This window comes from Acinonyx jubatus, chromosome A1 (genome assembly GCF_027475565.1).
Source record: "Acinonyx jubatus isolate Ajub_Pintada_27869175 chromosome A1, VMU_Ajub_asm_v1.0, whole genome shotgun sequence".
Lineage (NCBI taxonomy): Eukaryota > Metazoa > Chordata > Mammalia > Carnivora > Felidae > Acinonyx > Acinonyx jubatus.
Window position 1 is genome coordinate 207,863,705 of NC_069380.1, and position 24,496 is coordinate 207,888,200.

Below are 24,496 nucleotides of genomic sequence, written 5' to 3' on the forward strand. Positions count from 1 at the left end.
CATTCCCCCGGCTTTTCTACTCTTAATATATGTGTTGTCATCCTACTCCTTCTCTTAACTGATAGCAACTCCTCTGCTCTGATTTTTGTGGAAGTGAGGAATATTTTCTAAACCACCCAGGGAAATTAGAGTATCATGGGGCACCTCAATGGTTCAGTTGGTTGAGCATCCGACTTCAGTCAGGTCATAATCTCATGGTTTGTGAGTTGGAGCCCTGCATCAGGCTCTGTGCTGTCAGCACAGAACCTGCTTCAGATCCTCTGTCCCCCCCTGTCTCTGCCCCTCACCCACTTGCTCTCTCTCTCTCTCTCTCAAAAATAAATAAACATTAAAAAAGACAAAAAGACAAACTGAAGTATCATGAGAGCATGTGGCACTGTGCTGAAGGCATCTTCCTAGAACATTAATAACTTGATGGTATGTGTCAAAAGCATCATTTTCATAATGAAACAGACAGGGCTCTGTCACGAGGTAGAATGCAAAAGTCCCATGAATTTGTGTGCTGAAATTCAAGACTTCAAATACATTCTGTATTTTCCATGGGTACCCCCAGCTGCCCAGACATTTTGGAGGCATGGTTCCCACTATTTTAGAAGAAAAAGTTTGGGGGCAGTGTTTGCCCTATGTCTAATTTATGTATTTTCACCTCTTATGAAATTAAATGTGGAAATTCACCAGTTCCTTAGGGTGGGGAGGGATGTTGGGCACTACAATTCCTGAAATGTCTTTTTCCCTTTGTAGTTTTCTCATCAATAAATAGGCTAGAGCTCCAACTGTCTGGGACCCCATGTAACCATCCTATTGATTAAAGTTCACCTTTTTTTCCATAATGCACAGGCCAAGATGACCATCAGAGACACAGAGAAGAAACTCAGAATGCTAATAGTTAGTAAAATAGGATCCATCCTCCCTGGAATGCAAGGAAAGATCTTGGTTAGTAATCATTAAACATGGAGTTGGGGAGGCTTTCAGTATGCTTTGAGTTTATTTAGTAACTCGAGACCATTTACTATTTCTTCAAAGTCACCCTTCAGTGAACAGGATAATGTACTAGCTTTATGCACAAGGAATTTTGGCTTCAGTAAGTGGCACTCATGTGAGTGATCAGGTGTAGAACATCTGTCATTTGAAATGTAAAAGTGGCCCAGCATTAAGGATAGCAGTACTCTTTCCCCAACATCTACCATCAAGAGAAGTAAACTTAGCAGGGGAATCAGGAGGGGGATGCTCTACCTCACAGGTTCATCAAGTTCCAGTCTGAGAATGGGATGTTGGTATGTCAAGAATAGTTCCCCTCATACTTCAAAGAGAAGGTATATGTGGAGTGAGCCGTGTTCTTTGGCTTTTCTGGCCATTCTCACTTCCTAGACCATGTGGATACCTTTGTTATTCTGGAAAAGGAGGCATGAATGAGCAGCACTAACCTGCTCATCTTCTATCACCAAAGGTGTTCCCCTAGAGGAGCTTTTTAGAGACCAGCCATTGGGATTCCAGTCTAAATTGGTAGAGTGGAGGTAGTAGGTGGGGACTTTATTCAGAATTATTATCAGCTCCCAAGAACACCTGGGTCAGTGGAATCCAGGGCAGCCTATATCATTTGATCAATGACTATGGGTTCTATTCCCACTACTTCCTTATTCTTCACAAGAGGGGCAAAGATGGCAGGTCATTCTCCAAAGACAGTGTAAACATACCCTCAGGGGAGTCCTAACATGTGGGTTCCTTTCACCTTTCTGCCTCTCACTCTTGTTCACACACCTTAACATGCAAAGCACTCTGCAGGGGACAAAGATTCTGCTGTCACTTCCCACCTGTGATCTCTGGAGTTCTGAAGTGGAAGCTTGGACTCCATTCACTCCAGAAGCCTTCAAAATAGTCATGATTAGGAATGGACCGGATTTTAATCTCATACATTGCATCAGGTTGTAGCTTTCTCTGTAGGAGTGCCAGCTTTGTACTGGATAAGTTCACATGCTAAAGAGCAAAACATGCCATTATATTTTTAGGGTCAAAAAAGACATGTTGCCTAGATCCCCCAAATCATTTCAAGTTAAGTGACTTTAGTCATGTGGGTACTCTTGTTAGGAAAAGGAGATATGACATGGAGAGGAGCATGTGTGAGCTCATAAATGATGCTACCAGTGGTCAAGGAGGGCAACAGTACCATGGGTCTTTGTTTAGGTGAGCTGGACTCTTCAATACCAGGAGGATATAAATCACTCCCAGGCCCCCACCTTCCTTTCCACACTTCGATTTCTCTCTCTCTTTTTTTTTCTCTTTTTCTCCTCTTTCACATCCCAAAGGAAAATACAAGGGAATGGTAAGGTAAGTGAGCAGGAATAATTTCTCTCTAGAAAGATTCAATTCTACATTGCAAATAGCAATATAGAGAACAACAGTCTCTTCAGCAATGTGCATTATCCTTAAGAAAAAATTATCAATTTGATGGATAAAAAGTTAATATTCCACTGTTATTTACATTTATACTTATTTGATTATTAGTTTTCATATATTTATTTCATTTACATATATCTTATTTTATGAGACATTTCCAAGTTTCTTGCTAATTTTTTCTGTTGTTACATTTGTCCTTTTCTTAATGATTTATAAGGCCTCTTTATATATGAAGGATATTAACCATCTGTCAGTTGTATGTATGGCAATTTAATCCTAATATCTAATTTGCCTTACAATTTTGATTGTCCTGTGTGCTGACATTTATAAGCCTTTATTTTTATATATTCATATGTATCCATCTTTTTCTCTCTTTACTGCTTTTATGCTTAGAATATTTTTCTTCATCTCAAGATTACATAAGCATTTACCTATATTTTTTCTACCTTGTTTAGTGTTTTCACTTTTACATAATTTATTTAAATCATCTTTTTTTCTATTTTTTAAGTTAGGCATTTAGCTTAATTATTTCCCCAAACAGCTAACTGTCCTGGTATCATTTATTCAAAATTCTTCTTTTCTTGGGGCTCTGGGCTGGCTCAGTTGGAGGAGTGTGCAACTCTTGATCTTGGGGTGATGAGTTTGAGCCCCACTATATATATATATATATATTTTTTTTTTTTAATGCTTCCTTTCTCCACTATAGTTGCTTTTCCATTGGTGCAATTTTCAAATGAAGACTCAAGAGAACAGGACCAAGGTACCCTCGTTTGTGTGGTAGAAGGAGGGTAGAACTGTTTTAGGGTAGACATTACACTTATGTAAGTACTATACAGCAGCATATTGCAAACAAAGAAGGCTGATCCTGGCCTAAGAAAAGAGAACAGCATGGGTATAAATAGGCATTCTTGTCACTGTGAGAAAGATAAGCCATCATCTGGTTTTTGTCCATGTGTTACAAATAGGACAGAATTTAAGCCAGTGAGCCCAGAGGAGCCTAAAAACCTGGGACACTTTACTTTTCTCCCACCTTCTCCTCAAGATAGATTGCAGGGATGGCCAGACCATTCCAATGACAATGAGAGCTTTAACAGGATGGCCCAGAGAAGATCCAGGTTTTGTGAAACCTGAATTTCTTATACTTTGGGGAACTTCTTTCAGTAAAAGGTATATTTTGAACACAAAATTGCAAGGGGCCCTCCCCAGGTAAATGTACCTCTGGGATGAAAAAATGTATAACATTAAGAAGTTTTTATTTTATGATTTTATATACATATATTATAATTTTATGTATTTTATGGAAATTTACTTATTCAATATACTTATGCAGTCATCTTTATGCATTTTTTAATGTATAAATGTAGTTGATCTACATACCATCCAGTCATTTTCATGTTTTTCCTGGCGATAGGCTACCTCATGCAATAATTCTTTCACATACTTCTTTTGTAAGTGAGATGTGTTAAATGTCACCAGAAAGTCATTTGCTCCCTCACGATAGATGACTCTTATGTCAAAAGGAGCCTCAGGTTTAACTGGAAAAGAAAAAGAAAGGAGGTCAGTCTATAGGGCAGTCAAGAAAATAATTATACTTTTTAAAGTTCATCCATTCTGAAAATCACATTCTTTTTCTGGATCAGTAATCGAGCAACAAATCAGAAAACATTTATTCTTCCTGGTTCAAAGCTTGACTAGACTTTTCAGCCTCCTCTGCAGTAGAATGTAGCCTTGTGAACAACGTGAGTGGAAATGTGCACCACCTCCCACCTGGCCCAGAAAGCTTACATGTGTGACCTTATGTTTGTTCCCTTTCCACCATTTGGAGTCATATGTTGAAGACAGTGGAACCACAGGATGAAAGAAGCCTGAATATTGTTTGAAAGAGCACTATGCACACATTAGAAATACCCATTTTGGCTTTTATTTGAGCAAGAAATAAACTTACGGTGTTTGAGATATCATGTTTCAGGGCTTATTTGTTACAGCAGCTAGTGCTAATTCTACACTAAAACACATTCACTTTGCCTTTTGAATACTACAGAATTTGTTACTAAGTAGCCTCAAAGCAGGAGTGTTTAAACTTTGAGTCTTCATTATTCCAATAAATCGGGTTTTAAGCTGGGAGCCTTGTACCTCATCTCAGCTATATAGAAGCTGAGGGTCTGCATTCTGTCCCTAAGCTCATAATTTTTAGTGTGACTTTAGTCTCGTTGGTATTAGCTTTGAATTCCTCTCTAGTCTCTTTCTTCTGTCTGCCTGCTGAGCAAACTTACTCTTAGGATCACAGGCACCATATATGAAATGCTGTTGGAGGGAAATAGGTTTTATTTCAGGCAGAACCTACCCTGAGAAAGGTACTGATTTCTTTGAAAAGCATGCATTGCAAGCAGCCTCCCCATCATTGACCAGGGACTTTCCTGTCTTGGGTTCTTAGCTGCTCTATCACCAAAGCCTGGGACGTTTATTTTCTAAAGATGGGGGAGCCACTTTTTTGCATGGCTGGTCTCAGAGAATGAGAGCACATAGACTAAAATCTAATCTAAACCTATTGTTAATGAGAGAGTATGTGTTCATTAAACTCTTACCCTCTAGACTGAGCTGAATTCTAGGCTCTCTGTGCTGGGATTTATGGCAGACTTGTTGACCCAGTAAAGTGAACTCATGTAATGGAGTTTGGCTCACTTACTATAGTCACTTGCTCATAGTGGTGACCACCTAAGTTTCTCCTGCATTGCCCCAGAGATCCTGAAAAAGAGAAAGTGTCTCCTTCTTTGCCCTTGGATGTCTTGTAAAAGGGGAAGTTTATCCTTCTTTACTTTTAGATTCACTAGAGAAAGGGGAGATACCCTGGGGGAACAGGAGGAAAGGGTGGTAGGTGTAGAGAAACAGACCAACAGAGAACCCCTGCCAAGCCAGTTCCTACTCTTCATTCAAGGGAATAATTAAGATTCACATTTTCAGTGAAACCTCTGATGCTAAATTCCTTGCCTCATCCCCATCTCTCAAGGTCTCATAATAATGGAAGAATTAAGAAAAGAACAGACTGATATTGATTATACACCTACTAAGCACTTATGCCAGCTTCCACCAATAATCTCTATCATCACTACATTGATGAAGAAACTGAGTCTCAGAGAGGTTAATTAACTTAAGTTCAGGTTCCTATAAAATAGTTTGATATTATTTAAATCCAATTCTGTCTGATTCTGAAGCTCACTCTTCTTCATTTAGCTTTTCTTTCTGTACTCCATTATCTCACTCTGGCTTGTCCAGATGTCTTCCAAATAGTGCTGTCTCTGGTTCAAAGAGTGTCTCTGAGCACATCAGAAAAAGTTGCTCATTTCTCAAGCAACATTTTTATAGCTTAGTTTATTCTGTGAGCAAACTGAACAATTACACAGACTCACTCTACCAAGACAAATGGGAAGGCAGGAAGCTGACCCTCTAGCCTTATCAGAGGGCCCATATCTAAAGAAGGGGGAGTGAGGGGCAGGTGGTTGCAGGGTAGCTCTGGTCTAGGGCTCAATCAGGAACTTCCAATTTAAATTCAATTAAATGACAGTTCTGCTAATCAAATGTCACCTTAGGAACCAGAAGAAGATGCTGCTGAGCGACATACCTCCATTACCTCTCATCTGGTTGCTTAAGGGTGCTTTTCAAAGCCTGAAGGGGCTCACCACACCCAGTTCACAAGGGCCCAGGCTACCAGCTGTGAGCACAACTACCTTTCTCCCTTGGCCTCTCAGATGTGGCTTGGTAGGTTTGCTTCTGCTGAGATATAGAAAATAGGCTTCTGAGAGCACTGGATATGTGAGATCTGGGGATTCAGATCAGCCGGGTGCTACCTGGAGTCGAGTAGTCACATGCTCGCTCTGTAAAATGCCATGATGCTGTCAGAGGACTGAGAATCTCTGTCTTCCCTACCTGATTTTAGAGTAGTGAATATAGATTTGCAACCCCAATGTAAACATTTAGATATGGTGCTCTTGTGCAGTGCACAAACTGACCATCCATCCATAACAGCCTAGTCTCCAAATGACCAAAACCTACTTTGCTTGTGTCCTATATTAAGAATTACCTTGCAGTTACATTGGTTGTGGCCTATGTTGCTGTGTGTTCAATATGCACAAACCATTTGCCTAATGTCTCTTTTTCACTATCTGAACTTTTATAGGGTAATTATTCACACATGGAACTTTTGTTTTCATTCTTTATTTTACCAACTTAGTGAGGCAAAGCTGAGACTAGATTCAAAGTTTCTCACCTCTTTATTGTCTCTAATGAGTATTATTCTTTTACCTTTAATTTTCTTTTGGGATGGTGAAGAAGGGGTTGAAAATAGGGAGAGAGAGTGAGCCATAGTACTTAAAACCAGCAAAAGAATGAATGTACCTCTTCTATCACTTTGACCAGTTTCCCTCCTACATATATTATTTCATTTGTAAATCTCCATAGGTATAATAAACACAAGTAGTCATTATTCCATTGCACTAATGCATCATAATTGGCTTAAACATTCTCCTATATCAGAGTCTCTCTGAGGTTTTGAATGTAACTTTATTCACCCTAGGGTTATAATCTGTAAGTAATAGAAAAGAAAATTTCTTGGGTCTATATTCTCAATCTTTCTGATTATTTTGATTTACTTGCCTGGCAACTAAATGATGAATTGGTAATTAATATTGACTTATAGTCAGATAATTGAATGGATTTACTGATTCATATTACTATGTATGTGAATATTATATAGATCAAAAGGAAACATGTAGGTGAATTTACCAATTTCGATTATAATTTTGTTTGAAATATTTTTTGACCAAATGTAATATGAATATTCTAAGCCAAATATTAATTGATATTAACTTTTCAAAATAACTTGATAATTTAAACATACTCTGAATATGGTGGATATATGGGAAGAAGAATACAAGGAATTCAGGAGAAGGAAAGATGAAGAGGGAAAGGGCATCAGAGGTCCAGCTCTAGTGACTTCATGTAGAACTCTTCCTGCAATCTGTAGGTGCCAATCACTATCTTTCATGGCTGAGTTTGAGGACCCTCAAAATTCTTTTCAAAAAACTTTTTAAAAATGTTTATTTATTTTTGAGAGAGAGATAGAGTGTGAGCAGAAAAGGGGCAGAGAGAAAGGGAGACACAGAATCAGAAGCAGGCTCCAGGCTCTGAGCTGTCAGCACAGAGCCCAATGCAGGGCTCAAACTCAAACTTTGAGATCATGACCCTAGCCAAAGTCGCACACTTAACCCGCTGAGCCACCCAGGCATCCCCCTCAGAATTCTCTCATATTAAGAATTAGTGTCACATGCTTCAAAACTTCCACGTCTTAAAAAAATTCCTTCCATTAAGGACTTTGCTATTCTCTATTGCAAAGAGCTTTCATGATTTGTCTACTTTTAACATGCAGAAAGTCCAGACACAATCAGTGTCTTCATATATGTCCGAATGGCAAGCCTACTCCCATATACAACTTCTTACCTATCTTGACTACGTTCATTTTCCTGCAAGTTATCTTTTTTCCTTTAAGCTTCGCACATATTTCGCTGTCTCCAATCAGTAAGAATTTCTTTGTTCTGATGAAATACATCTCTTGCATTTTATTAAAAGTCAGGCATTTCACATCCAAAAGAGCCCCACTGTAGAAACAAAAAAGGAATCTATCTTAATTAAAGTAAGAGTTTCTGTATACAATGGAATAGCATTACATGTACATTTCAGTTTTGTGACTTCAACTCTGTCCACTGGTATGTGGATGTATAGGTGCTTGTGTGTGTGTGTATGTGTGTGTGTGTGTGTGTGTGTGAGAGAGAGAGAGAGAGAGAGAGAAATTAAATAATGTGGCTTCTTGGTACCATCACAATGGTATAATGATGATATACTCTGGCGTTACATGCAACTGAATATGAAACTGTCAAAGCCTTATCAAAGGCTTTTGTCTTTGTCAAAGCCAGGTTTTTCATGTTCATGAAAAACCTGGAAAATTCCTATTTTTAAATAATTGATCACTGAAAAACAAAAATATTTTGTAGGTGGTTAGATAATTTCTCTTTTTGATGTTCTGCAGAAATAAATTCAGGAAATGAAGCCTGTAAAGGAACATTGACCAAAACAAAGTTAAAGGAAATGATACAATAGTCTAGAGGATTATATACATAAAACCATATACACTTAATGAGTAATTTGGGGACTTTCAAAGGTAATTTTGACTGTGCTCCACTTTTACCTCATCAACAAACTTTAAAATCAACCCTTATTCCCATGTTCCCTTTCCTCTTCCAAACTAAGATCAGTCTTTCAATAAACTGAGGAAGAGAGATTGTTGCTTATTGTACAACTAACATCAAAAGCCTCACATTGCACTTTTTTCAATAAAAAGTATAACTAGTAGGTCCAGTAATAGCAGAACAACTTGTATCATACTAACCTTCCAATATATAACTATTATCAACCTTGGACAAGATATTTTTGAAAATCCTTTTTAAAAGTTTTAAAGAGCAATCAAGAATATGTAGAAATTACAGGGAATTTTTTAAAAATGTTAACTTATTTAATTTGAGAGAGAGATAGAGAGTGAGCAGGGGAGGGGCAGAGAGAGACGGAGACAGAGAATCCCAAGCAGGCTCCATGCTGTCAGTGTGGAGTCCAGTGTGGGGCTTCAACCCATGAACTGTTAGATGATGACCTGAGCCCAAATCAAGAGTTGGAGTCTTCACCAACTGAGCCACCCATGCACTCTGAGAGGGAATTTTATCCTTTATAAAAGGGTAGATGAGCTCCTTGTTCCTGCTTTTTTCTTCTTTCTTTGTTTGATAGCACTCCTCAGGTCACACTGTGACAGGCATCTAGAATCTAACAAAAAGCCACGGTTTTATTGTCTTGAGAAGTTAGAGGACTTCCTGTGTGGATGGATATTTTTAATGGGGAAAGGCCTAGATATGAGGAAGCTATGGAGAGGTCTGCATATAACCTCTGCTCACATCATTATATGTCCCTTTAATTGTCAGGTATGAAGGAAACTCTAAGGAAACCATGGGAAAGGAATAGCTAGATGACACTAGAAATAACTGAGCTGAGATTTTAGGTATTATCTCAAAAGAAAAGAGAATTTAAAGATTAATCCAGTCAAGTTAACTAACAGAGTTCAAATCAACAGTTGGCAGAGTAAGTTAACAGAATCCAGAAAACTTGTTGTCAATGTCTTTCCTATAGTCAAAAGCTACTACAAATGACTTAAGAAAAGAAAAATGAGACCCATAGTCAAGACAAAAAACAGTCAATGGAAACTGACCCTAACGTGACCAGATGTTAGAATTAGCAGAAAAAGACCTTAAAGCAGCTTTTGTAAATATGTTTAAGGGCTGAAAAAGGGACATGGTCATAATGATTGAATAGATACATAATGTTAGTGGTGAAATGGAAACTATAAAAGAAAACAAAATGAAAATGCTATAACTGACAAGTAAATCTAAAATCTTTAAAAATGTACTGAGTGTATTGGAAGGACTTAATAACAGATTGAAGATGGCAGAAGAAAGGGTTCTTGAACTTGAAGATAGATCAATAGAAATATTCAGTCTGAAAAAACAAAATCTCAGTGACCTGTAGGATGATATCAAGACTATTAATAGAAGAACACTTCCTCAATCTGAAACAGGAAATTTAGGAAGAGTCTACAATTAACATCATACTTAATGGTGAAATTTTGAACATTTTCCCCTAAGATACAGACAAAACAGGAATATGCACTTTCACCATTTTTACTCAACAATTTACTGGAGGTTCTAGCCAGTGTGTAAAACAGGACAAACAAGCAAACAAAAACATATCCAGGTTGTAAAGGAAGAGAAAAAAAAGCCTTTCTTTGTTAGCGGACAACATTATATAGACTCTCCAACAAAATTACAGGAACTAGTAAGTTGAATTCATCAAAGTAAGAATATAAAGGACAATTATATTTCTACAGACTAGTATCAAACAATTAGAAAATAAATTTTAAAACCAACAGCTCCATTTATGACACCAATGAAATCATAAAATGCTTAGAGATAAAATTAATAAAGGATGTTCAAGGCCTTTGAAATAGAAATTATAAAACATTCCTCAGAGCTATTAAAGGGGATCTAAATAGATGAAGACATACATTCATGGATTAGCAAATTTAGTAGTAAGAAGATGGGAATATCCCTTAACTTGGTGTATGTAATATTAATCAAAATCTCAGCAGGATTTAAAAAAAAATTGACAAGCTGATTCTAAAATTTATGTGGAAATGGAAAAAACTCAGAAAAGCCAAAATCACACTGAAAAAGTAGAACAAATATGTAAGATTCAGAGCAGTTGATTTCAAATTTACTATAAAGCTATGATAATTGGGCAGTCTTAGCACTGGTGTAAGAATAAATAAAAGGATCAATAGAAAGTATAAAGAGTTCAGAAATAGGCTCACACATAGAAGGTTAACTGATTTTCAATACAAGTACTCTATCAATTCAATGGGAAATAGAAAATCATTTCAGCAAATTGTCCTGGAACAAGTAAACAAATGTAGGGAAAATATGACCCTTAATCTCATGCAAAATTAATTAGATATGGATTATAGACCTAAATGTAAAGGCTCAAACTACAAAATATCTAGAAGAAAACATAAGAAAATATCTTTTTGACTTTACGAGGGGACAAAGGGAGTAATGACACACAAAACATTGAAACATAAAAGAGGGGGAAAAAAAGGGTGCCTGGGTGGCTCAGTGGGTTAAGCGTTGTACTCTCGCTTTTGGCTCAGGTCATGATCTCATGGTTCTTGGGTTGAGCGCTGGGTGGGGCTCTTTACTTGCTTTAGGCTCAGGTCATGCTCTCACAGTTCTTGGGTTTGAGGCTGGGTGGGGCTCTTTACTAACAGCCTGCTTGGGATTCTTTCCCTCTCTCTCTGCCCCTCCCATGCTTGTCCACAGACATAAGTTCATGCACACACACACATGTGCTCTCCTTCTCTCTGTCTCTCTCATTCTCTCTCAATAAAAAACCAACCAAACAAACAAACTTAAGGGGCACCTGAGTGGCTCAGTGGGTTAAGCCTCGGACTTCAGCTCAGGTCATGACCTCACAGTTCATGAGTTTGAGCCCCAAGTCAGGCTTCTGTACTGACAGCTTGAAGCCTTGAGTCTGCTTCAGATTTCTGTGTCTTCCTCTCTCTCTTTGCCCTTCCCCAGCTCACATTTTCTCTATCAAAAATAAATAAATAAACTTAAAAAAAATCTGCTGCACCTTTACAAGAAAAAAAAGACATTGGACTTTCATCAAAATGAAAACTTTCTGCCTATTAAAGTACACCTTAAGAAAATGAAATGGCAAGCTACACACTGGCAGAAAATAGTTGTAATGAAGATATCCGACAAAGGAATTGTATCCAGAACATATAAAGAATTCACACTCATCAACAATAAAAGGAGAAATAATTGGGTGAAAAGGACAAAAGGCTTTAACAGGCACTTGCTACAAGAAGACATGCAAATGGCCAGCAAGTATACAAAATGATGGTCGACATGATTTGTTACTTGAAATACATAAATAAAAATCACAAGGTACTATTTCAAAGCCAAATGTTGGAGATGACTTTAGCTCTCACACTCTGTTGGTGGGAGAGTAGAATGGTATAACCACTTTGGAAAACTGCTGGATAGTTTCTTACAGTTACACACACACTGACCCTATAATATAGTAATTCCATGTTGAGGTTTTTACTGCAGAGAAATGAACAAACTAATTTGTACGAAAATTTTAACAGCAACTTAAAAATTAATAGTCTCAAATTTGGAAAGAAAAAAACCTCGAATATCCATGTAAAGGAGAAAGGATTACAAATTTGTGATATATTCATTCAGTGGAATGAAAACTCAGCAATTGAAAAGATGAGATCTGAAACATGCATCAATGTGGATAAATCTCAAAAAGAAAAGAGTAAACAGTGTGTTACTCCACTTATAAGAAGTATTGGAAACTGGCAAACCCAAAGGGTGATGGATTGTTCACAGGGGATGGGTGGCTAGAAGGGGACAGAAGGGTAAAAGAAATGTTTTGTATGAAAGAAAGAATGAAAAGTATGTACACCTATTGCAACAATAATTAAACAATGCAAAATAAAAATAAAAGTACTCATTTCTCTTTCTTTTCCAATCGTCAATTTAATTTCTGTCTCCTGTGATAAACATGATTACCAATTTGTTTTCCTATATGCTCTTCCAGCCAAATAGCCCTGAAAAGAGGGATAGCTGGCTCAAATTGGAAGTGGGGATTGTAGCAAGAAAAAAAAAAAAGAAAAAAAAAAAGAAAATGAGTTTGCTTACATGAAAAGAATTCTTTTCATTAACCAGATATTTTTAAAAATATCACAGGGAATATATTCCAAAAATGTCCTTTGCTACCTATGGTACAGAATGTGTTGGTTTTCTTTGGTAAATTAGATGTGTGTACACTTTCCTCAACATGTGCTCAAGTGAGCCCTTTCCAGGATTGTTGCTGGATTCTGAGCAGAAAGAACATGTCTGTGTGGCTTGAGGTGAGGTGGGTGTGGGGTTAAAATCTGAGGAGGATGGCTCGGCTGTAGGTGCACAATCTCCCTGTCCTAGGCTGCTGTGGTCTTTGAGTGACTAGTTACATTCCTGTATTCAAACAAAGACAGAGATGGGTCAAGAAATTTTAAGTTTCTTAATTGGCTAAATATATTTACTATTTGTGGAACATCCCTTAAAATTGCCACCTTCCCCCAATTATAGTTTTTTTTGTTAACTGTTAATCTTTCAGGGTATGCAGCTGTGTGGCTTTAAATGTGTGTGTGTGTGTGTGTGTGTGTGTGTGTGTGTGTACGTGAGTGTGTTGGAGTTTCTAGTGAGTGTGTCTCTCATTGGGCTAACTGGGTTTTCCCCCTTGGAGTAGAGGAAATATTAAAAGCAAATTTTTAAGTTGGGCCAGATGGATACCATGGAACAAACTTGGGAGGAATGTCATATGGACAGTTCTGAAGATAGCCTACATTTCCTACTTTGATAAAGATAGAGGGGGAGAATTAGAGCATGATCCCATTTCTGAATTTTAGGTAAACATATGATGTGGAGAAATTAGAAAGGCAATGCCTTTTAGTTCAGTCAATGAGTTTGCAATATATTTTTAAGAGAAGCATAGTACAATATTCAATTATAAATCCTTAACAGGTAGCAAGTTTTTCGTATTGTTAGAAGTTTAAAAAGAACCTAAAATGTCATTCTTGGTTTATTCCCACTTTTTGGAAAATAAGATAAATGAGCAAAAAAAAGTAAATAAATAAAGGATCACCCTATGGCTGACTTTTGAGCCTGGGCATCCTTTTAAGGGGTCTGAATTCCAGGAGCCACCCTATGTGGAGGGGAAGCCATGTTTGTTGCTAAGAAGAACCTATGGCCTGGAATAGACAATCTTCTTTGTGCCAATGACACTGGCTTCAGGCAAATGGAAGAAACTTAGTGTATTCCCCACGAGTTCAACTCAATTCAATGTAATTCATTTCAACTCACTTACTTAATTTGAAACAATTTCCTTGGTTGCTAAATATGTATTGTTAAGGTTAGACATATTCTAGAATGACACTGTCCAACACAATAACCACCTCCCAATATGTGGTTATTGAACACTTGAAATATCACATGTGATGTGCTCTAACTATAAAATATACAACAGATTTTGAAGATGCAAAAAGTAATGTAAAATATCTCATTAATGTTTGTGTTTATATTGATTACATGTTGAAGTGATAATATCTTGGATATAGTATATTAAAGTGTATTGTTAAATCAGATATGTTAAATTAAATTAATGTCACCTATTTATATTTTATTTATTAAAATGTTGCTACTAGAAAACTTAGAATTATATATGTGGCTCACACATTTATGGATCATACTATATTTCTGTTGGAAATACCCAAAATTCTAGGGTATTTTGGGGGCAGAAAAAAGCACCACAAGTATCCAATGTTAAAATTAAACACAGAGACCGCACTTGAAAATTCCCTGAGCAGACAAAACAAGTTCGTCATATATGCAAATATTATTTTAGCTTACTTTACAAGACAAGCAAGATTAACTTAACCTGGGTCACTTCTTGTTTATGCCTCTGAAAATCATAAGCAAAACTTAAACCATTTGCCAAAATTGATATGAGGTAACCACCAACCAATTTCCTTTTGGTTAAGAAAATTCTAATATTATAGTCAATCATTGTAAAGAATAGACACTCATTGTCTTTACACTATATAAGTTGCTTTATAACAATATATCTCTGAGCCTCATTCTATATTTTAGTTTGAGCACAGCTGGTTTGCAAACTGTCTTTTTGGTACATGCTCAATAAACTTTTAGAAATTACTATTTCAGTGATTTACTGGCTTTATTTCTGGGGTGGCTTTTTTTTCATGTACTTTTGACCCCAGTAGTACTATAGGCCAACAAATTTGGGCCTATACGACCTTCCCAGAGGGCATCAACAGTAACCCACTCACACAAACCCTCTTGTTCTGAAAATAGGGAGACACTCCTGGGGAGACCATAGTGCCTACTTCTTCAATTTAGCTCCAGCCTCCTAAATCTCTTTCAATCTTGTCTGGTTTAGCTTGATAAATGCATTTTTCCTGATGGGGCAGACAGATATCTATATGGAAACACTAAAAAACAGAAACAAAAACTGTAGCCTTTGTTCCTCATTTGGCCTCTAAAGACAGAATCTATCTCAAAAATATTTAGCAACTTTGAAAGTTAGCATGGTTTACTGGAGAAGGACTAAATTAATAACCCCTGGCAGATATTGCTAGGTAACTCTAGAATATGAGATAAATTTGGCAGGGTGCCTGTGACATTGGTGGTAAATCATAGAAACTAAAAATGACATATAGGAAGTGTTATCTGTAGGTGGCACATGGAGGTGACTGTGATGCTCCCAAGAATGTGGAAACAAACAAAAAAATCAGTTGCCTTTGAGAGCTGACTATGGACCTTATATAAGCACCTAGAAAGCAGGGTCCCAAAGTCAAGTGCCCACAGTGTCTACAAAAGTAACATAAATGCGAAAAGTGGGCTTACGTTCAGGGCTGAGATTTAATTGTTCATCCACAGAAGCAGCAGGAATTCTGTTCAGGCCCTTTTGCTGGATGGGCCTGCTATTATCAAATCTGATTTTTAAAGAGATACCTAGATGTTTAAGTGCTGGTAGCCAGTCTTAAAACATTAAGCACTTTGAGATCTGAACCAAATAACTTTAAACTTAAAAAATTTTTTTTTAAATATTTATTTATTTTTGAGAGACAGAGAGAGACAGAGCATGAGCAGCAGAGGGGCAGAGAGAGAGGGAGACACAGAATCTGAAGCAGGCTCCAGGCTCCGAGCTGTCAGTAGAGAGCCCAACGTGGGGCTTGAACTCAGAAACTGCGAGATCATGACCTGAGCCGACGTCAGATGTTTAACTGACTGAGCCACCCAGGTGCCCCAACTAACTCTAGTCATAAAACCAACAAATAAATTTCCTTTGTTTTGCTTCCATATTTACTGAACAACCTTTTGATCTCATTTTTAATAAAAATCAATCTACATTGAGAATTAAGTACTATTTACAGGTATTGACCATATGCCAACCACCCCAATGCAATGTGGTTGTTATGAACAGAGAGCTTAAGTAATAACTCCTTGGTCACAGAGCTCCTTAAGTGTTACTATGGGGATTCTAACCTAGGTGCTTGCTTTTAGTGCCTCTGTTGTGTTATTCCAGGTACCTGAGAGGTGGTTAAGTTTCTGGTGAATAAAAAATTTTCAGATCCCTCAGTAAGAGTGGATTTATATGGACATATACTCCATTGGTCCACTCTGTTCCTCTTCTCCCCAAACACCCACTCCTATTGGTCCTGAGCCCAGTGTGAATATTTGGGTATCTATAATAATTGTATCTATCAGTGTGAAATCTTCAATTGGCATATTGGTAATATAACTCTGTGATTTTGGCTAATCCAAGTCCATTTCTGGGAAATGGATCCTCTCATTGAACACCAAGTAATTTGGTTTCTAACCCCAGGAGACTGGTGACCAGATCAGGCAGGCGGTAAACTCTTCTATGAATATGCCCCTAACAAGCCTGCTGGGAAACAGCATCTGGTTTCTGTCAACAATTCCACCTGTGAAAAGACTTCAGAAAAGTACATTTTTCAATGATTTCCAAATTCTTCTTTATAAACATGTTAAAGGAACAGAAAGCTCCAATTAAGCTAGTTACATTGGCAAAGCAACCTAGCCTCGTAGGCAAATACAGCACTCCAAGTGACTTTGACTTGAGAAACAATGTTCCTCCTGGGATTTGGAGTTGCATGAAAGTCCCCCCTCAAAGTGTGGATACCTTCACAAACACAGATGCTCTCCAGAAGCACCTTAGCCTCCTCATACTTAGTGTTTCACACTGAAAACATGTCTTAAGATAATCCCTTTCCAACCAAAATACATAAATCCAATTGCAAACCCTCATTGGATGCTGCAGATAGATTATAATATGACAGAAGTAATCAAAAGACTTGCAAAAGGAAGTGGGCAAGTTTGTTCAAGTGGTCAAGGAAGTGGTGTGAGTGAAAGTGGACAGAAAGGTCAGCCTCAGCCTCCTGAGGAGAAACTATATGAACACTGCTGTCCACCAAATAGCGTGGTGGAGAACCCAAAGTCACTGAACTGTTGGAGGGGATTTTGTCCATAAAAAGGAGCACATGGCTGGAATAAGCTGTTTGCCTGTTTTAGTGTAGTTTAGTTGCAGTATAGATTCTGGACATCGTAGATTCCTATTCTCCTGACAGATTTTATTCCTGGAAAGTGTGTTATAGAAGTGAACCAAGAAGCAGACTGAGAACACACAATGGAATTCAAGTCCAAGATTGTGTTCTCGAAAGACTGCATCAGGAAGCATTGCATGAGCACATTCAGGAAGCTCCTGTAATTTAATGTAAGGCATGGAATTTAGGGCTTGTCTAGACCATATATTAGGGGATTGGTGAGAGTCTACTGAATTTAAGAAGCCCTCTTTTACTACTAGTGGGTCTTGACTCCCTTTTCTGGGTAAGAACCTACTTAGGGCATTTGCTATGAATTTGGAAATAGCCCTAAGTTAGAATTTCATGTTGGAGTATCTTTTTCAAGTCATCAGAGACAGTAACCCAAAGCAATGAGATGGTTTATGGAGGGAGAAGAAAACTCTCTGAGTTTTTCACCAAACTTTCAAACCAGAGAGAGACTTACTTTTTTTCTTTGCCTTTTCCCTGAGGCCTTATGAAAACAAGAGCCAGATTATTCCTGCTGATTTTTGGAAAATTGATACTAAGGGTACCATCTAGAGTCAAACTGTGCCAAGAAGGTGGAAGTTAGGTCTGTATTCATAGATTTTTTTATTTTAATGCCTCTTTCTCAATAATTATATAATGGATATGTCTTCCAATTAAATTATTATTTTTTTAAGTTTATTTATTTTGAGAGAGAGAGAGAGAGGGAGTGAGTGGGAGAGGAGCAGACAGGGAAGGAGAGAGAAAATCCCAAGCAGGCCCTATGCTGGCAACGCAGAGCCCTGTGTGCGGCTCGAACTCACAAACCATGAGATCCTAACCTCAGCCAAAATGGAGAGTTGGATGCTCAACCAACTTAGCCACCCAGGCACCCCTTTAATTCAATTATTAAAGTATTACATTATTTATTTATCCAAACCTCCCTATGAATTTGTACAACTCATTTAACAGGTGAAGAACTTGAGGCCTACATGAGTTCCATAGCTTGCTTTAGGTTGAAAAGCTAAGACGGTGCTGGTATTGGGATTAGAAAACAGGCAACAGCCCTCCAGAGTGTAGCAAGACACTAGATTGTCTCAGGCAGATAAATTTGGGGGGAGGAGTGTTCTAAGAAAGCAAGATTTAAAGTCTGCTATGAAGGGGGCACCTGGGTGAATCAGTTGGTTAAGTGTCCGACTTCGGCTCAGGTCATGATCTCATGGTCTGTGAATTCAAGCCCTGCGTCGGGCTCTGTGCTGACATCTCAGAGCCTGGAGCCTGTTTTGGATTCTGTATCTCCCCCCTCTCTCTCTGCCCCTCCCCTGTTTGTGCCCTGTCTCTCTTGCTCTCAAAACTAAATAAAATATTAAAAAAAAAATAAATGCTAAAGTCTGCTATGAAGTCAGGAGGGTTGGGAGATCTCCAAGTTCCATACCATCAGCTTGCTGTACCAGCAAGGACTGACTGACAGGAAAACGTATGAACGTATCTTTGCTGGAGTATTTCGGTGAAGAACAAGGAGTTTCAGGAAGTTTTTGGAATTCATTCGATTTTAGTACTTGACAATTATGCTCCATACTCTTTCCTTTGCTGCGTAGTACATGAAAAGAGAGGCAGGATTTCCAGGCACCCGTAGGAGCCAATATTCCTCACCATATTTCAAATTCCAGATTGGTGCTATTGACATCTGGGTCGTCAAAGGTACAGCTCAGCAAGTGCTGGGATCCATCCACTTCCAACTGACTGTAACACGAGAATGGATAGTCATCCAGTTCGGCATCATCAAAGTCTCCTGGGGAGGAACAAACCTGTAGCTGTTAATGGGGCAAGTAAGTGCATCCTTTTGAAATCTGGAGTGACATTAATGAAATGGCAGCCTTTGGGGGCAGACATGAGGGAGCTGTTATAAGTTTATCTCAAGAAGAAAAGCCCAAGGCAAAAGACAGAAAAACCAAAACCAAAGCAGAAAAGATCCCAAATCCAAACCAAAATAATACCTAAAGAGCACAGATTTTTCTAGAAGAAAAAAAATCATAAAAATTAATAAATAACTTCCAAATATTCATTTTTAAATACATTATACTCTTTTTCTTTTTAAAAAATGTTTATTTATTTCTGAGAGAGAGAGAGAAAGAGAGAAAGGGAGACACAGAATCAGAAGCAGACTCCAGGCTCCAAGCTGTCAATGCAGAGCCCAATGCTGGGCTGGAACCCATGAATCATGAGATCATGATGTAAGCCAAAATAGAGAGTTGGACACTCAACCCACTGAGCCACCCACTGAGCTCCTGTCTCCAAATATTTCTAAATACCTCTGACACTGGGTTAGTGCATCAGAGATCTAGAATAAAATACTAAACATACACTTTCCTTTTTACACTATAATTTCTTCTGTTAATTAGTGAATTTCAAATAAGAGATACTCTATCTCTATTATTCAAATGCTACCTAGCCTTTGACTTTATTACTAATCTTCATTTATTTCCTCCCAAGTATTTTTTGAATGAAGGAAGATGAGAGCTATCATACAGTCAGAAGTTCACTTTTTTAAGGGATAGATTTCCCTTACCTGAATAGGAATTCCAACTAAAAGTACAATTGATTATCTCCATTGTGTGAATATTTATTTAAAGCAATTTGTCTTAAGCTACTAAGGCAAATGTGATTAGATTAGATCTGCTGGGACTCAGATCTGGTGGACTTTCCTACAAATCCTATAGGTATTACTTCAGTGCTTATAGATCCTTCTTCTATAGATACTGTATCTGAAGATATTATCAGAATTCTGAAAGTATGTAGTGAGCCTGTGGGGGGCCGGGCCCCGGTGCCAGGCTGAGACCGGGTCGAGCAATGTTCCCTGTTGACTCAGCCAACCTGGTGGTTCCCCCTCCCATTCCCCCACTTTCAAGGGCATACGAAAGCCTTGTCAAGGCTGAGAAAGTTAATTCCTGAAGCCTGTGGTCTGCAGGTGTTGGCAGTAATGCTACCTCCCTTTTTCTACCCTGAGTCAGATAGAAACAAACATGGGAATTGTGTTTTGCTAGCAATCTTATCAACAAGGTCTTGTTGTGACCCGTCTAGAAAATGCACAAGAAACACAGAACTAAATGTTTTGGTTGGCAGCGATTATGTGAAACCTGATTATTCTTAGAATGACCTGATCCATAAGAGTCTTATATTATAAAAGATTGTGTACAGCAACAATAAAGCCGTCACTTGGGCCATCAGCCCAGGGGACCCTCCTGTTCCCAAACTTTCTCTTCTCTCTTTTTTCTTGCATTCCCCTACCCTCAGGACCCTGACCTCAGTGTTTGTCGCGCCAGTCACGACATGAGCCAGAATCTTTTCTCAGTCACTTTTGGTAAGTACAATTTGTCATAGATTGTATTCGATTTTTTAAACTGGGTTGAGGCCTTTAAGATTCAATAGACATTTTGTATCTATATTTCATAATATTTAATAGAAAAAAATGTATCAGCAAATATACTTGGACTGAGACCTGAGAAAATCCAGAGTAACCGAAGCCATTCTCAGAGTAATCAAGTGTGAGCTTATGATGGCTTCTAGGTCCATTGTTACTAAAAATCACTTTGGCCCATCAATACCAGAAATTAGAAGCTTCTAGAGCTTCAAATAGGATACAGAATATACTAAAATCAAACCCGTTGAGTGTCCTGAAGGTCCTTTTTACTTAAATTACCAAGTAGTTCTGTGGGAAAATTAGTAAAGCTGGTTGTGAGTGGAGTGGACCAACTAGATGAGTGACAGGTTGGTTCAGTCAAAGCCACAAATCTTGAAAAACTACATCAAGATAAAAAGCTGTGGGTGCTGCTCTATCTGACCGTTCCTAGAATCCATAGGCTTACAATTCTGACACAAGCAAAGATTCCTTATGTAATTTCAGTAGGGTATAGACCCCTTCCTGATGACAGTCAGGTTTTTGTTTGTTGGTTGAGAGAGAGAGAGAAAAAGACAGAGAGACAGAGAATCTTAAGCAGGTTCCATGCTTTGCACAGAGCCTGCCATGGGGCTTGATCTCATGACCATGAGATCATGACCTGAGCTAAAATCAAAAGTCAGATGATCAACTGACTGAGCTACCCAGGTGCTCCCTGATTTTAAATAATGAGGGGCAACCCACTATTTAGGGCTCACACTTTAAACCATGTTCATTCTTAATCTGATAGTATTAAAACCTCGTCTCCTAAAACCTTTTCTCAGTGGAACAGTGGTGGTTGTAGCCTGCCTTTACACAGCAGTCCTCACTCTGTTTTGAGCTTTTCTCTTCTTCAAATCTTCCACCAATCCTGTACAACAGAACCTACATTACTATTTGGATTCAGACTTCTGTGGATCCGCTTTGTGTCCAAAATTCTTCAATATACAATATAATACAATATACAAGATAAACCGGAGAGCAGATGCTGAGCACCAGCAGAACGAGGCATTCCTACCACCCTTAGCCATCCAGTCTGGTGAAGTGTGTCTGATGTATATGCTTATACAATATACAAAACACTAGTCATACAATTAAAGTGGCTATGTTTTGAGAAGCAGCTTACTGGCTCTTTAGGAGATGTTACTGGGCAAAATTGCTTTGTAACCAAGAAAAATTCCCCTCAACAACTTGCAAAATTGCATGGCATTTTACAAAGAGAATGTTCTACCTGATCTAAGCTGAAAAATTCTTAGAGTATTATACACAGTGGTTAAAACCTCCAACACCAGAGCTGGACAGATGTGGGTTTAAATTCTTCCTATTTTACTTTGTAACTGTGGTCCCTGTCAGGTTACTCAACCTCTCTACACCTCAGTGTTTTGATATGGAAATTCACATTATATGAGAAATCATTGAACAAATATATGCAAAGAGTTAGCTTAGAACATAGTAAGCACCTTGGGGCGCCTGGGTGGCTCAGTTGGTTAAGCATCTGACTTCAGCTCAGGTCATGATCTTGTGGTTTGTGAGTTCGAGCCCTGCATCGGGCTCAGAGCCTGGAGCCTGCTTCGGATTCTGTGTCTCTCTCTCTCTGCCCTTCCCCCACCCTCACTCTGTCTCTGTCTCTGAACAATAAATAAACATTAAAAAAATTAAAAAAAAACATAGTAAGCACCGAATAAGTGTTAGCTAAGATTATTATCATTTTTCTGTTTTTGAGAAATAAGTAATGAAACGGTAACACAAGAATTCTTATTCTAAGAATCTACATGAAACCTTTGGGGATCCTTTGAAAGAGTTCTATGTCAAAGGTATTATTACTATGATTTTGAAATTACATAGAACTTTTCAACAGTGAGTTAACTTACTATTCTTTCAATACTATCTAAGCATATTTGTCTATAAAAATTTAGTTTTTTAAAATATGCATTATTGACAAGGCCATGTGGTTTAGAAGTCTTCCTGTTGAAAGGAATTAGTTGATCAAAAACATACATGGTTTGGATTATTAAAAAATATCCCTTTCTTCTCTTTATCATCCTTGTGGTTGTCAACAAACTAATCTTTCAACAAAGAGCAGTGGATTATTATACACCCCAAACTGAAAAGTATTTTGAGGTGATCAATGTGGATGAGTGGTTATAGATATCCTAAATAAAACTGAAATTTGAAAAGTTGAAGTGAAACTCAGCTTTCAGTTAGAATTCTTATTTCTTTTTTAAAAAAGTATGGCCATCAGGGAGAAATAGAAGGAAAATATTCCAAAAGAAGGAAAATACTCCAAAGAGTAAGAATTAGGTGTTACCTGCCAAGCAGCTATCTGTGCAAATATAAGGGGACATGTACCAAGGAATTATGATCATCCCCACAAAGTGATTCATATATGGTCACACTGAAAAATGTCAGCTTTCTGACAATTCCTTCAGTGAAAATATTCTAGGGATTTCCACCCTTAGCAATTACATGACTTAACATATCTAAGCTGAATCATTAAGCTGATGTCTTTGGTATCTTTGATAGGAAAATACTTTTCAACTCTTAGAGCCAAAGAGCTTAATTATCAGGAGCAAATGGGTGGTTCAAATTCCCAGGTGGCTCCTCTTGTTGCCATTTTGTCTTTGTTTACAGTTGTGTTGTCATTATGACCTAGTTCCTAAGTAGATAGCATTGGCTTGTAGGTGCTAAGTATTTCAAGGATCCCAAAGGGAATTACTATATGATGATAAATGTGTTGATATGAAGGCAATTAAATATATTTTTAGGAGACAACTAATACAGATCTTTCTCTGTTCAATTATTCACTAAGTAAGAATCTCACATAAATATCAAAACTGAAGTATTTTGAAGGAATTTTCAAATATTCAATTCAAATATTGAATGTTTACTACGTTCTAGACACTTTTAGGTGCTGGAGATATGGTGATGGTAAGTGCAGACAAAGCTGTTGTTTCTGGAAACTATTTTATCATGAGAGTTATGCTTTTGGAACCTCTTAAAAAACTAAACAAAATAAATCTAGTTTGATTTTTTAAACAAGGTTAAATTACCTTGGAGATTCTCCAGCAAGCACAACAACCATTGCACCTATATGGGTATTCCTTTTGTAAGAGTAGAAACATTGACCAACATTTAAGATCCACATTTATAGAGTTAAATGCATTCTTTCTAGACAATTCTAAGACTTTATACCACCCACAGTATTGTTTCCTGGCCTCCTGTCCCCGTGGTTAGAACTTACAAATGACAGAAAAATGACAGAATATATGGTAATTCTCCAACTCCATTCCAACCCAGTGTCCAGATCAGGTCTTTGGGGATCTAAGTAACCTGAAGCATATGCTAGAGATAACCTGAAATCCTAAAGAAAAGTTAGAAATGACTCACCATTCTGTGCATAGCCACTTTCTCCAGAAACGACTTGAAGTAAATAGAAAACCATACCAAAAGCTGTACCTAGAATCATCATTCTGAGAGAGAGAAAGAGAGGAGAGGGGAGGTGTGTGAGCCTGTGTGTAGGAATGAATGAGAGACAGAGCACCAGTGAGAGAGAGAGAGAGAGAGGCACCAATCTACAGCTTTAGCACTTTATACTTATTTAACCACAGACAGGGGGAAGTATAAACACAGCAAAAAAGAAGGCAAGTGCCAGAAACAGGAAGTCTGAGTAAAAGTATTGCTGTTGTAAGCAGAGGTTGAGGAAATGAAGGGATAGAGCATTTGAATTATTGTACCTCTTTGGTATTCCTGTAAGTCCCCGAACTTATTGTGCTTATTCCAGAATAAGGTAGTACATTCAAATATAGTCCAAGATACCTGAGACTATAGAGTGTGAATAAGGC

General features: G+C 37.9%; 1 protein-coding gene across 2 annotated transcripts in view; it reads right to left on the reverse strand.

Moving 5' to 3' along the window:
- The window catches only part of IL7R (interleukin 7 receptor), a 28,494-nt gene extending 4,252 nt beyond the window's left edge, over positions 1-24,242 (reverse strand). The window contains exons 1-6 of one of the 2 annotated variants that reach the window (XM_015076800.3): positions 24,042-24,242; positions 18,872-19,010; positions 7,888-8,045; positions 3,772-3,929; positions 1,812-1,974; positions 817-910 (exon numbers count right to left, since the gene is read on the reverse strand). In XM_015076800.3, the coding sequence (XP_014932286.1) occupies positions 817-910; positions 1,812-1,974; positions 3,772-3,929; positions 7,888-8,045; positions 18,872-19,010; positions 24,042-24,123 (794 nt within the window). In that variant the 5' untranslated portion in view covers positions 24,124-24,242. The remainder of the gene's footprint in view (positions 1-816; positions 911-1,811; positions 1,975-3,771; positions 3,930-7,887; positions 8,046-18,871; positions 19,011-24,041) is intronic. The other variant, XM_053201509.1, reaches the window with a different exon arrangement.
- Between the last annotated feature and the right edge of the window lie 254 nt (positions 24,243-24,496).